The sequence below is a fragment of the Canis aureus genome, chromosome 12, assembly GCF_053574225.1.
Source record: "Canis aureus isolate CA01 chromosome 12, VMU_Caureus_v.1.0, whole genome shotgun sequence".
Taxonomy (NCBI): Eukaryota; Metazoa; Chordata; class Mammalia; order Carnivora; family Canidae; genus Canis; species Canis aureus.
Window position 1 is genome coordinate 5,658,404 of NC_135622.1, and position 13,451 is coordinate 5,671,854.

Below are 13,451 nucleotides of genomic sequence, written 5' to 3' on the forward strand. Positions count from 1 at the left end.
CAAAAAAAGGCAAACAATATAAACTGACTTATAACATGATTGAAGTATTGGACTTATCATATAGGAACACTAAAATATTTGTTTTAGGTGTTCAAGGACATAGACGACAAGATGAAAACTTACACTGGAGATTAGGAATCTATTGAAAACTCAAATGGAAATCCTAGAACAGAAATAAGTGATAACTAACTTTAAAAAGTAACATAGAGTTTTTTTAACAGCAGTTTAGACCTAGTTGAAAAGGAATTAGTAATTTAAATATAAGAAGTATAAAAAATATAAGAAGTATAAAATATCTAGTTAAAGTTGTATGAAGAGCTTTATAAAAGGAAGGGAACTTCAGGGAGAAGAGTTTTTAAAAAGTATATGTCATGTGTTTTGGTTTTTATTTTTAGTTTTACATTTTTTAAAAATTCAATTTGCCAACATATAGTATAACGCCTAGGACTTATCCCATCAATATGTCATGTTTTTTAAAAAAAATTTTAATTAATTATTTATTTATGATAGTCACAGAGAGAGAGAGAGAGAGGCAGAGACACAGGCAGAGGGAGAAGCAGGCTCCATGCACCGGGAGCCCGATGTGGGACTCAATCCTGGACTGGACCCCGGTCTCCAGGATGGCACCCTGGGCCAAAGGCAGGCGCCAAACCACTGCGCCATCCAGGGATCCCCAATATGTCATGTTTTTAAAGGGCCAATGTACCTGTATTTCCATTAGGAGATGGAAATTGGGTTAAAATCAATCCTGAGCCTCGATGGCTCAGTTAAGTGTCTGCTTTCAGCTCAGGTCATGGTCCCAGGGTCCTGGGAGTGAGCCCCATGGCCCCCCTTCTGCTTCTCCCTCTCCTCCTCGCTCGTGTCCTCTCTCGCTCTCTCTCTCAAATAAATACATAAAATCTTTAAAAAAATAAAATAAGTTTTGTAAAATGTGATGGTCAATTAAAAAATAACTGATAAGCTATCAAGCCAAATGTACAAGAAATTCTATCAATTTCAAACAAGATTAAAAACAACAGAGCTGCATCCAAGCACATTTAAAACTGCTGAAAATCAAAGGCAAACAGAAAAGTCCTAGGAACATCTGGAAAACAGAAACTCATGTTATATTCATTATTAAAGGGCTAAAATATATAACTTTCAATCTACATTTTTAAAAAATTTTTACTTATTTACTCATGAGAAACAGAGGCAGAGACAGAGGCAGAGGGAGAAGCAGGCTCCATGCAGGGAGCCCAATGTGGGACACTATCCCAGGATCAAGGGATCACACCCTGAGCCAAAGGCAAGACACTCAACCACTGAGCCACCCAGACGTCCCTCAATCTACATTTAATTCCTGATAAAATATCTTTCAAAGTGAAGATGAAATAAAGGCTCTTCATAGATAAGCAGAATATATTCAGAAAAGGAAATACAAAAGGTAGTTCTTCAGGCAGAAGTGATCCCAAGGGAAACATGGAAATAGAAGGAGGAATGAAGAGCAATGGATATGTTAACTACATGAGCAAATCAAATAAATATTACTGTCTGAAGCAAAAACAATGATGTCTGTGTGATTTTAAAATATTTTGAAATAAAACGAATGACAAAAAAAACTCAAAAGGCAGGACGGTAAATGGAATGATTATCAGTAAAGTTCTAGTGTTGCCAAGTGAACTGGGGAGACCCTGGGGCCCATCCCAAAGGTGTCGCTGAAGGTTCTTGGTCTTGGCTCAAGAAAGCATTCAAGGACAGACATGCAACACAGCAGATGAGTAACACAAGCAGGAAAGTTTATTAAAGTGAAAAATACACTCTCCAGATAGAGCAGGTAAGCTGGAGAGAGAGGAAGGAGAAAGAGGGAGAGGGCAGCGCCTATGCCCCCTGGGGGTTGGGTTTATATCTTTTATTGACAGTAGTTTACTAATGGATGGAATATGCATTACTTGAGGCGGGGATTTGATTTCTTAGAAGCAGGATTTCTCACCTTTTTGTCCTTATTTGGTCAGGGATTTCCTGTCATGGCACCCACCATCTTGGGCCTGTCTGGTTTGATCCAGCTTCTGTGGCTTGCTGCCAGGACTGGCCTCTGACTTTCCTGATAGCTGCCCATCACTTATTCTTTGCTAGCTTCCCAGTATCCTGTTAGAACCAAACTAACTGGCTACTCTAACACTAACATAGTCTAGAAAGTATGAAAGTTCTAATTTATACTGGAGTCTTTTGTTTGGATTTTACAGAATACATTAAAGTAAAAAAAAATGTATCAGGAGGAAACTAAAAGCTGAACAATTATTTTTGTGTAATTTCAACAGTTTAAAAAATATAGTCTTGTTTTTATGCTAACATTATGTTATTGTGATATAATTTACAAACAATGCACCTATATAAAGTGTACAATTTGATTAATCTCAACAAATGTATACACCCTTGTGACCGTTAGCCAGACCAAACTTCATAGAACATCAACTCAGGAAGTTCCCTGAGTTGTAAGTTACTCATGTAAGTTCCCAAAATACCTCAAAGACGCTACCACTTTTCCGATTTCTGTGGCTACAACTTAGTTCTGCCTGCTCTGACTTTATGTAACTGGAATCATTAGGCAGCAATAAAAACTTTCAAAATTAGATTTTCCAGACTACCTTTCTTCATCTTCTTCCAAATCTTTTGAAGGATGTGTGGAGATGGCCATGGTCACAGCAACACGTTTTACTACTGGCCTATCCAAGCCTGACAGCAGAGCCATGGAAACAGTTAACCAGGGCATTCCACCCAAGTCTTAGGCTCTTAAGCCCTAGATGAAAATCTGTCAGTAAGTAGTATGCTGCAGCCAACTAGCACTAGCTCTCAAAGCTGGCAGTTCAAATTCACAGGAATTGGTCATTATTACAAATTAAAGTATTTCAACTTACAATTAAATAAATTATATCAAAAGCAAAATAACAAATACCCAAAACACATCACTTCCTAGTTATTTTACATTTTACCTACTATCTATGCTCCTGAAATTACTTATGTGTACTGTATTTTTAAAAATTGTGTTTAAATATGCCACAGTTAGTTGGTTACAAAAATAATGTTGCTATGAACATGGGTATACAAATATCTCTGAGCTCCTCCTTTCAATTATTTTGAGTATATACCCAGAAATAGAATTGCTGGATTATACAGTAATTCTATTTTTAATTTTTTGAGGAACTACTATACAGTTTTCCATACGGGCCGCACCATTTTACATTCCCAGCAGTGAACATTTATTCCAGTTTCTCCACACTCCTGATAACACTTGTTATTTTGTCATTTTGGTTTTTTAAATAATTACCATCCTAATGGACATAAGGTGATACCTCTATTATATTTATATAGTGGAAATACTATATCATATATATGTATAAATACTTTATCATATCCCAACTCGATTCAGTGATGTCTCATTGGTGACAGTATTTACTTCACAGAGATAAGCAAATGCTACAAATCAGAATTTTATCCCCGAGAGTACTTGTTAAACACTTACCAGCACACCAGTGAAATAGAGGCTTAAGAAGTGGGAAACAAGGGTTTTATGTTTGTGATTCTCTTCACACTCTCAGCTGCTGTAACCAAATTGCTGCTTGTACTTGCCATCCATCCCTTCCATTCCATCAGCTGGATTTTACTCGGCTCTGTCACAGGCCATTTTCAATAGCTTTTTGGCAACTGTTGAGACCTGAGTGAAAGAATAAAGAAATCTATTAGATTTATAAATCAGCACCACATTGAGTATCCATATTCAAAGAAATAAAGTGTTTTAAGGACTTTGATAAAGTGGAAGGTAATTTGGAGAGCCAGAATGTAACGCAAAACAGACCTTAGAGTATAATGTTGATAGAATTTTTTTTTTTTTGAGCAATACAAAAACATCTACAAGTTGGGTGAAGTAGGGTGTCAAGAATCACTAGAGGCTTTGAGGTATCTGGGTGGCTAAATTGGTTAAGTGACCGACTCTTGATTCCGGCAATAGTGATCTCAGGGTCACAATCTCAGGGTCATGATTTTGCACCCCACATCAGGCTCTATGGAGCCTGCTTAAGATTCTCTCTCTCTCTCTCTCTCTCTCTCCCTGCCTCTCCCCTACCCCCCTAAAAAAAGAATCACTAGAGCCTTTAAAAAATTCATGAAGGAAAAGTCAGAAAATTTGTTTTTATTGCAACTACCTTCAAGAAAATGAAAGTGTTGAGAAAATATTATTTTGATATTTTCTGTACAAAAGCAAGATTGAACAAGGAGAATGTGTTTAGATTTTTCTTTAGAAATTGACAGGCTCACTCAGTTGGTAGAGTGTGTGACTCTTGATCTCAGGGTTATGTTTGAGTCCCACACTCAGTGTAGAGACTGCTTTAAAAAAAATTGATTGGTAGTTATCAATAAAAGAGTACTCAGGTATTAAAACTGACTGGTAAGAGAGGTGGTCTCCATTGATAGAGACAACCAGGCAGAAACAGGCAGCCTTGCATTGCATGAGGCAGGCCCTCAGAAGGCAGGACTTTCTCAGATGCTGTAACTACCAACATTCTAATCCTGTGATCACAACTTGATACATGGAACCCTGAGTCCTTCCCGTAGCACTATTGTTGATGTCCCAGTGACTTTGGATTTGAGCTCTGGCATCTCAAACTTTGTTTCTGCCTTCATGACTACTTGTGGATGCTAAAAAGGCTTTCTTATTTCTGAGGGGACACTCCCAGGAAACTTTATCTCAACTATAATAATCAAACAGACTCAACCCTTGGGGCACCTGGGTGGCTCAGTCAATTAAGCAACTGACTTGAATTCAGCTCAGGTCATGAGCTCAAGGTCATTAGACTGAGGCCCATGTTGGGCTCTGTGCTCTGCATGGAGTCTGTTTGAGATTCTCTCTTCCCCCCACCCCATCCCTCTGCCCTCTTTCCCTCTCCCTCTGTCTGTCCCCCTGCTCATGCTCTCTCTTAAAAAAAAAGTACTCAACTCTTACTCCACTTTAAAGCCTATTTGATTTCATTTGTTTATTTCATTGTTTGCTTGTTTGTTTTTCCTAAAATACCTCTGGATTCTCCTCAAAGCACCATCTCCCCCTATTTGCTATATCCTTCCTCCAACCCTATGGGTCATCAGAGTCCTCATGGCTGAGGAGGAACTCTTCAAGGGGAACATTATAGGTTTCATCCTTTACCTCATGGTAGGTCCTCCCTCCCCCTTCCTTTTTGCTCCTATGAGATCCTCTTTAGTAATCCAACTCTATAAACATAATTTTGTTTTGATTCCTGTAGGTAGCTTTGGAAGAAAGCTTGGCCATTGTGGAGACCCAGACACATTTCTCTTCCACCTTTCCTTTTAAAGGAGGCAGTAAGAGGGTTCTTCATGAGAAAATGCTCCAACTAAAAGCTGGGATGCAGCAGCCACTAGAGAAGGGACCTGCTGAGAGGAGAGTGGATGAGCAGCAGACTCAGCCTGAAGAGGCAGGATCCTCCTCTGTGTCCCACAGTGGGTAAGAGACTCTCTGTTTAGACTTCCATTGTCAGAATTAAATCATTGCTCACACAGCAGCTTTCAGAGTTTTCATCCAGGCTCTGTAGTTAAATTACAGAGCTTTCTCATAAGACCTTCCTGGAAATTCTTTAGAGGAAAGCCTATAGTGTTTTGGTTATCTGTTACTTTGTATTATTCAGAGAAATTTTGTTTTATTCTGAATAACAATGCATGTATCATCAAATATATCATTTTGTTGCATGTTTGGGATTTCATGGAAATCTTCCAGTCATGGCCATAATGTCTCTTTTCTTTATTGATGGAAGCACCTAAGAATCTCCTGTTACCCCAGGAGATTTCAAGCAGTCAGATTGTCCCTGGTTTCTGGAATGGCAATTTTGATAAGCTCAGTTCTTAAAATAAGCTTACAAAATTGCCACATAATAACCTGTTGGCTAGATTTGTCAGTGTTTTTTTTTTTTTTTTGTCAGTGTTTTTAATGCCTATTTGTTTACAACTTTTTGAAGGTATTACAATAATATGGAGTTAATCCAGTGTATATTTGCCTGTGAATGCCAGTTACTGACATACTAAATCATAACTAACATGCTTAGGGGTTGAAACACAGCTCTGAAGGTGATAAAAGTTCTGCTCATGCTCCATTGGGTTCACTGTCAAGAAGTACCACTTAAATTTCACTGACCCAGAGAAGAATGTTAGAGCTAAAATAATCTTAGAGTCAGTTCATCTTATTTCCTCATTTCAGACCAGAGAACATTCAGTCCCAAAGATCTGGTCCCTTGATCAAAGGCAGCCTTTGGCAAAAGTGATATTAGAATCTTGAACTCTTAATTCACAAAGCCTATACCCACTTTGTCAAATACATGTTAAAAATCTATAATCACATGATTACTCTCAAAAAACAAAAGACTTTATTTTTAAAGCAGTTTTAAAATCAGAGCAAAATTGAGTGGAAACTACAAAGAGTTTCCATAAATCCCCTGTCCCAGCACATTCATAGCCTCTGACTCCACTGTCAATATGCTGTACCAGAGTGATATATTTGTTACAATCAATTGAATGGACATCAACATCATTATCGCTCAAAACTCATAGCTTACATTAGGATTCATTCTTAGTGGTGTACATTCTTTTGTACTTCTGACAAAAATATACGATATATATGATATATATATGAAATATGATATATAATAGGTATTCACCATTATAGTAACATATGGAATGGCTCTTCATTGCCCTAAAAAATGCTCTGGGGCACCTGGGTGACTCAGCTGGTTGAGCGACTGCCTTCAGCTCAAGTCATGATCTCAGAATCCTGGGATGGAGTCCCGAGTTGGGAATCCCTGTTCAGTGGGGAGTCGGCTTCTCCCTCTCCCTCTGCTCCTCCACTTGCTCTCTTTCTCTCTCAAATAAATAAATAAAATCTAAAAAACATTGCTCTGTGCTGTTCCTACTCATGTCTCCTTTCCCTCTAATCCCTGGCAATCACTGATCTTTTTACTATCTGCATAACTTTGCCTTTTCCAGAATGTCATATAGTTGCAATAGTACATGGTACACTCTGTAGCTTTTTCAGATTAGTTTCTCTCATTTAGTAATAGACATTTAAGGTTCCTTCATGTCTTCTCAGTTTGATTGCTCCTTTCTCTTTAGTATTCAATAATATTACATTTCTGGATATACCAGTTTATTTATAAATTCACCTACTGAAGGACATCTTCGTTGCTGCCAAGTTTTGGCAATTTTGAATAAAGCTGCTATAAGCATTGAATGCAGATTTTTATGCAGACATAAATTTTCAGCTCATTTGAGTAAATAGTGAGGAGCACAATTGCTGGATCGTATGGTAAGAGTATGTTTAGTATGGTAGGAAATGGCAAAATTATGTTCCAAAGTGGCTGTAACATTCTGCATTCCCACCAGCAATGAATGAAAGGATCTGTTGCTCCACATCCTCAGTAGTATTTGGTGTTATCAATGTTCTAGATTTTTATCATTCTAATATGTAGTGGTATCTCATTGTTGTTTTAATTTGCAATTCCATAATGACCTATGATTCTGAGCATCTTTTCATACACTTATTTGCCATTTGTGTATCTTATTTGATATCTGCTTAAGTCTTTTGCCCATTATTTGATGGATTGTTCATTTTCTTTTTTTTAAGATTTTATTTATTTACTTGAGAGAGAGAGAGAGAGAACAGGTCGGGGGGGGGGAACCGAGGGAGAAGGAGAAGCAGACTCCCTGCTGCGCCGGGAGCCTAAGACAGGGCTCGATCCCAGGGCCCTGAGATGATGACCTAGCTGAAGGCAGAATCTTAACCTACTGAGCCACCCAGGCACCCCATTAATTTTCTAATTGTTGAGTTTGGGGAGTTCTTTGTATATTTTTGATAATGGTCCTTTATCAGATATGTGTTTTGCAAATATTTTCTCCATGTCTGTGATTTGTCTTCTTGTTCTCTTGACTATGTCTTTTGCAGAGCAGAAGTTTTTAATTATAATAAAGTCCAGATTATTATTTCTTTTATGGGTTGTGCTTTTGGTATTTGTATCTAAAGAGTTATCACTAAACTCAGGATCATTTAGACTTTCTGCTTTGTTGTCTTCTAGGAGGTTTATATTATATATTTTACATTTAGGTCTATGATGTATTTTGAGCTAAGTTTTGTCTAGGTTTTTTGTTTTTTTGGTGTTTTTTTTTCTTTCTTTCTTTCTTTTTTTTTTTTTTTTTTGCATCTGGATGTTCGGTTGCCAGCATCATTTGTTGAAAGATGGTTTTTTCCTCCATTGTGTTGCCTTTGCTCCTTTGTCAAAGATCAGTCAACTATATTTTTATGAGTCTGTTTCATGTTTTAATGGGCTGTCTATTCTGTTCCATGGTTTTGTTCAATTCTTTCACCAATATCACACTTTCTGGATTACTGATAGCTTTGTAGTAAGTCTTGAAGTCAGTAGTGTCAGTCCTTCAACTTTTTTCTTCTTTTGGGTTATTCTGCTTCTTTTGCCTCTCCATATAAACCTTAGAATTGGTTTGTCAGTATCCATAAAAATAACTTGCTGGGATTTTTATTGGAATTGTTTTGATACTTCGGATGAAGTTGGGAAGACCTGACATCTTGATAATATTGAATCTTCCCATCCATCAACATGAAATATTTATTTATTTAATTCCGTTTGATTTCCTTTCATCATAGTTTTGTTTTCTTTATATAGATCTTGTGCATATTTTGTTAGATTTTTACATACGTATGCCATTTGGGAGAGATTAATGTAAATGGTATTGTTTTCAATTTTAAATTCCATTGCTGGTATGTAGAAAAGCAACTGATTTTTGTACAGTAACCTTGTATTCTGCAACATGACTTTAATCACTTTCTAGTTGCAGTTTTTTGTCAATCCTTTCAGATTTTCTATGTAGACAGTTGTGTCATTTGCAAACGAAGATGGTTTTATTTCTTCCTTTCCAATCTGTAAACCTTATAGTTCCTTTGTGTGTGTGTGTGTGTGTGTGTGTGTGTGTCTTATTGCATTATCTGGGACTTCCAATACAAGGTTTATTTTTTTTATTTTTTTTATTTTTTTCCAATACAAGGTTTAAAAGGAGTAGTGAGAGGAGACACCTTGTTTCTGATTTGGGTGGAAAACTTCTAGTTTCTTACCACTAATTATGATACTAGCTGTATGTTTTTTGTAAATATTCTTTATCAAGTTGAGGAAATTTTCCCCTGTATTTCTAGTTTGCCAAAGGTTTTTTTGTTTGTTTGTTTGTTGTTTGGTTTTTGTTTTGTTTTGTTTTAGTGATCATGTGATCATGTGATTTTTTCTTCAGTAGCTTGTTGATGTGCTCAATTACATTAGTTAATTTTCTTTTTTTTTTAATTTATTTTTTTTGTTTTGTTTTTTTTTTTCTTTTTTTTTTTACATTAGTTAATTTTCAAATACTGAAATCAGCTCTGTATATCTGGAAAAAATCTCACTTGGTGTGTTGTATAATTCATCTTATACATTGTTGGATTCAATTTACTAATGTTTTACTGAAGATTTTTGTATCTGTGCTCATGAGAGATATTGTTTTGTAAGGTTTTTTTTTTTTTCTTTGTCTGGTTTTGATATTAGGATAATGTTAACCTCAGAATAAGTTGGAAAGTATCTCCTCTGCTTCTATCTTCTGTAGAAAGACTGTAGAGAATTATTTTCTTAAAGGTTTGGTAGAATTTACTGTGAGCTCATCTGGGCCTGGTGCTTTCTGTTTTGGAAGGTTCTTAATTATTTTCTGAAATATTTATTTATTTATTTATTTATTTAAATAGGCTCCATACCCAGCATGGAGCCCAATGCAAGGCTTGAACTCACAACACTGAGATCAAGACCTGAGCTGAAATCAAGAGTTGGATGCCTGAGCCCCGTAGGCACCCAGGGAAGGTTATTAATTATTGATTCAGTGTTTTTAATAGGCGTAGGTCTATTCAGATTGTTTATCTCTTCTTGCGTGTACCTTGGCAGATTGTGTTTTTCAAGTAACTGGACCATTTTATCTAGGTTATCAAATTTGTGGGTATAGAGTTGTTCATAGCATTTCTTTATCATCCTTTTATTGTCCATCAGCTTTATGTGATCCCCACTTTTATTTCTGGTATTAGTAATCTGTGTCTTCTCTCTCTTTTTCTTAGTCTGGCTAGAAGCTTATTGATTTTATTGATCTTTTGAAATAACCATATTTTAAAAATAGAATTACCTTAAAATTTTTTTTAGAGAGAAAAGAGAGCATGTATGAGCAGGGGATGAGGAGAAGGGCAGAAGGAAAGAGAGAGAAAATCTGAAGCAGATTCCACACTCAGCATGGAGTCCAATGCAGGGCTCAATATCATGACTCTGAGATCATGATCTGAGCCAAAATCAAGAGTCAGATACTTAATTGACTGAGCCACCCAGGCACCCCTACCTAAATACATTTTAACTGTCATTGTGATAAATATTATCTATTATTGGGAAACTGGCTGAGGATAAATAATAGACCTTATAGAATCCAGAATGATAAATGTATTCCAGTAAAAGGCCTTGTTTTAAAAGTAGAATAGCCTTATTTATCACAGAGACCCCTGAAACTCAGAGCAAGAGGATACTAATGGTACTGATAAAGAATATTAGAGTGAGAGCTTGGAGCCAACATTTTTTTTTTAAGATTTTATTTATTTACAATAGTCACACAGAGAGAGTGAGGCAGAGACATAGGCAGAAGCAGGCTCCATGCAGGGAGCCCGATGTGGGATTCGATCCCAGGTCTCCAGGATCGCACCCTGGGCCAAAGGCAGGCGCTAAACCGCTGTGCCACCCAGGGATCCCTGGAGCCAACATTTTTAATAATGGTTCTTCCACCAACTAATGATGGGAGCTCAGGTGTATTTCTCCCTATTCCAGGTTTATTGAGATATTATTGATGTATATCAGATGTATTTCTTGCTCTCTGTGGGTCTCAATGTCTTCATCTATAAAATAGGATGAGGCCTCTTCCTGCACTAGTATTTTCTACATCTTGTTGGACTAGGACGTTAAAAGGTCTATTAACTTAGTAATTGCAGCCAGGACTAAGCCCTGTCCCCTAGTGTATGTCTATGATCCTGTGTGCATGTATGCATTTATGTGTATTTTGCAAGAAACACTGTGCCAGCATTATATCCTGAGATCTCAGATCTGAAGGAGCAGATGGAGGGGAGCATCTTTTTGGCTCGGAAAAGAGTGAGAAAAAGGGGAGAGGTGCTGAGGGTGTTGGGTAGCCAAAGTTGGGAGAAGTGAGTGAATGAGTGAATGAGAAAGTTAGAGGTAATTGAGTGTCAAAAAATCTAGAAATAGCAAGATTGAAACCATTATATCACTAAAATACTAATTAGAGTTTATTGTACACATAAAAATAGTTTACACCTGGGAGCTCTCAAACTGACAGTGAAATGAGGCTCAAAGGTATATTGTTATAAGATAGCTTATATAGTGAGAATGCAGAGGTTGTTTATTATTTTCAATGATTGATTATATCATTTGAGTTTTCCTAATGATTGAGGATCATTGGTTTAAAGTGACTATCTCATGCCAATTTGGGGGAACAATCTGAATTTCATCTATGATTTTCAGAGGCATATGCAAGAAGTGGCCCAAGATAATATTTACTTTTTTGGAAGAATAAGCTAAGTTAAGTTTGGATTCAGTGATTTTCCTAATAGCATAACCAAAAGTATCATTGTCATTATCTATTTTAAAATCTGTGTTGTTATATACAGAAACCCAGTCTCCATCATCGGAGTGAAACCAAAGTGTGTGATTATAGAGTGAGTCTAAAACATGCCCTAAATTAGGTCCAGTATCATTGAAGGTTTTCTATGCAAAGGGACAGATTCCCAGCAATGACATATGCAGTGGTTATCGGCCATCCTATAGCTTCCAAGCTTCCTCCCAGTGCCAGATTAATTGGCCATAAGTGTTAGTTAACATAGTCAACAAATAGATACCAAATATTTTTGTAAAGCCATTTTCCTGTCATCTAAGCATGTATAGGAGCTAGTTCTAATATTAACTGAGAGTCTTCCTGAACATGTAAGTGGGTACATAATCAACAATCATTTTGATTAGTAGAGTATGCCTTGAGTGGTAGGCCTTAGTGTGTAGAGAAGATCCCTAACAGAATAAGGAACATGATTGTGAATGCTTTGTGTTAGCTTGTAAAGCAGTAATATTACAATAATTGTTATAAAAATAAGTCCTGGAAAAAGGGATCCAGCAGAATCTTTTTCTGTGATCTATCTACTTTGCCTTGTTGTGTGCCTCAAGGGAAGTTTTGTTTGTTTGTTTTTCCTTGAAATCCTTAATTTTAAGTTAGCCATAGGGTGACAAGTCCAAAAATTGAGAACCAGGGGGCATGGTTCCAAAGTTCAATCAATACCCTATAGTTTAACTGCTGTGTGAAAAAATAGAACCTGGTAGAGCCCTTTTCATCAAGGTATAAGTGCTATTTTTCATTGACTCTGTTTCCAGGTTCCAGTGTATGAAGTATAAACTTTTCATCAGGCAGAGGGCTTCTAAAAGCTTCCTTGACTTGTTGAATATGTTTTTGAATACAGCATCCATACTTTAAAGTACTGGGTCATGGAGCGCCCGGGTGGCTCAGTCGGTTAAGTGTCTGCCTTTGGCTAGGATCATGATCCCAGGGTCCTGGGATTGAGCCCCCACATTGGGTCCTCTGCTCAGTAGGGAGCCTGCTTCTATCTCTCTCTCTGCCTGCGGCTCCCTCTGCTTGTGCTCTCTTACATGCTTGAGCTCTCTCAAATAAATAAGTAAAATCTTTTAAAAATTAAAAAAATTTTAAATTAAGTATTGGGTCATATTAGAATTTACAAGGGCAGAATATGCATGGGGTTCTATCATCAAAGGTATGGGTTGCCTAGTGATAAATTCATAAGGTATTAATTTATGTTTCCCAAAGGTGTTGACTTCATTGTCATAAGGGCTAAGGGTAACACTTTAGGCCAAGGTACTCCTGTGGTTTCAGTCAATTTTTCCAGTTTTAATCTTAGAATATCATGGGTACATTCAACCTCCCCTAAAGACTGAGGATGATGGAGACAATGATAGTGCCATAATGTTTGAATAACCTTGTTTAGTTGTTTAATAACATGTCCAGGGAAAATGAGTCATTTATCATTTGAAATTTCATTTGAGATTCTCCTGAATAGAAAAACATTTTCTAATAATTTCTCTGCTACTGTAGTGTCATCAGCTTGCCCACATGAGAATGCTTCTATCCATCTAGAAAAAAAGATATACTACTACAAGTACATATTGGTAGCCCATAGAAGGAGACAATTGAAAAGTATAATTGTTCAAATTATTGAAAATGTTCAAATGGTCCAGGTAGTAGGAGAGCAGCCCCTGAGGTTAGTTTAATGGTTTTACCCAGGTTAAATATTGATT

General features: G+C 36.9%; 1 protein-coding gene across 1 annotated transcript in view; it reads left to right on the top strand.

The window, feature by feature from the left end:
* Positions 1–13,451, top strand: part of LOC144281401 (uncharacterized) — a 49,239-nt gene that overhangs the window by 18,410 nt on the left and 17,378 nt on the right. The window contains exon 4 of the mRNA XM_077844344.1: positions 5,271–5,488. Within this exon, the coding sequence (XP_077700470.1) occupies positions 5,271–5,488 (218 nt within the window). The remainder of the gene's footprint in view (positions 1–5,270; positions 5,489–13,451) is intronic.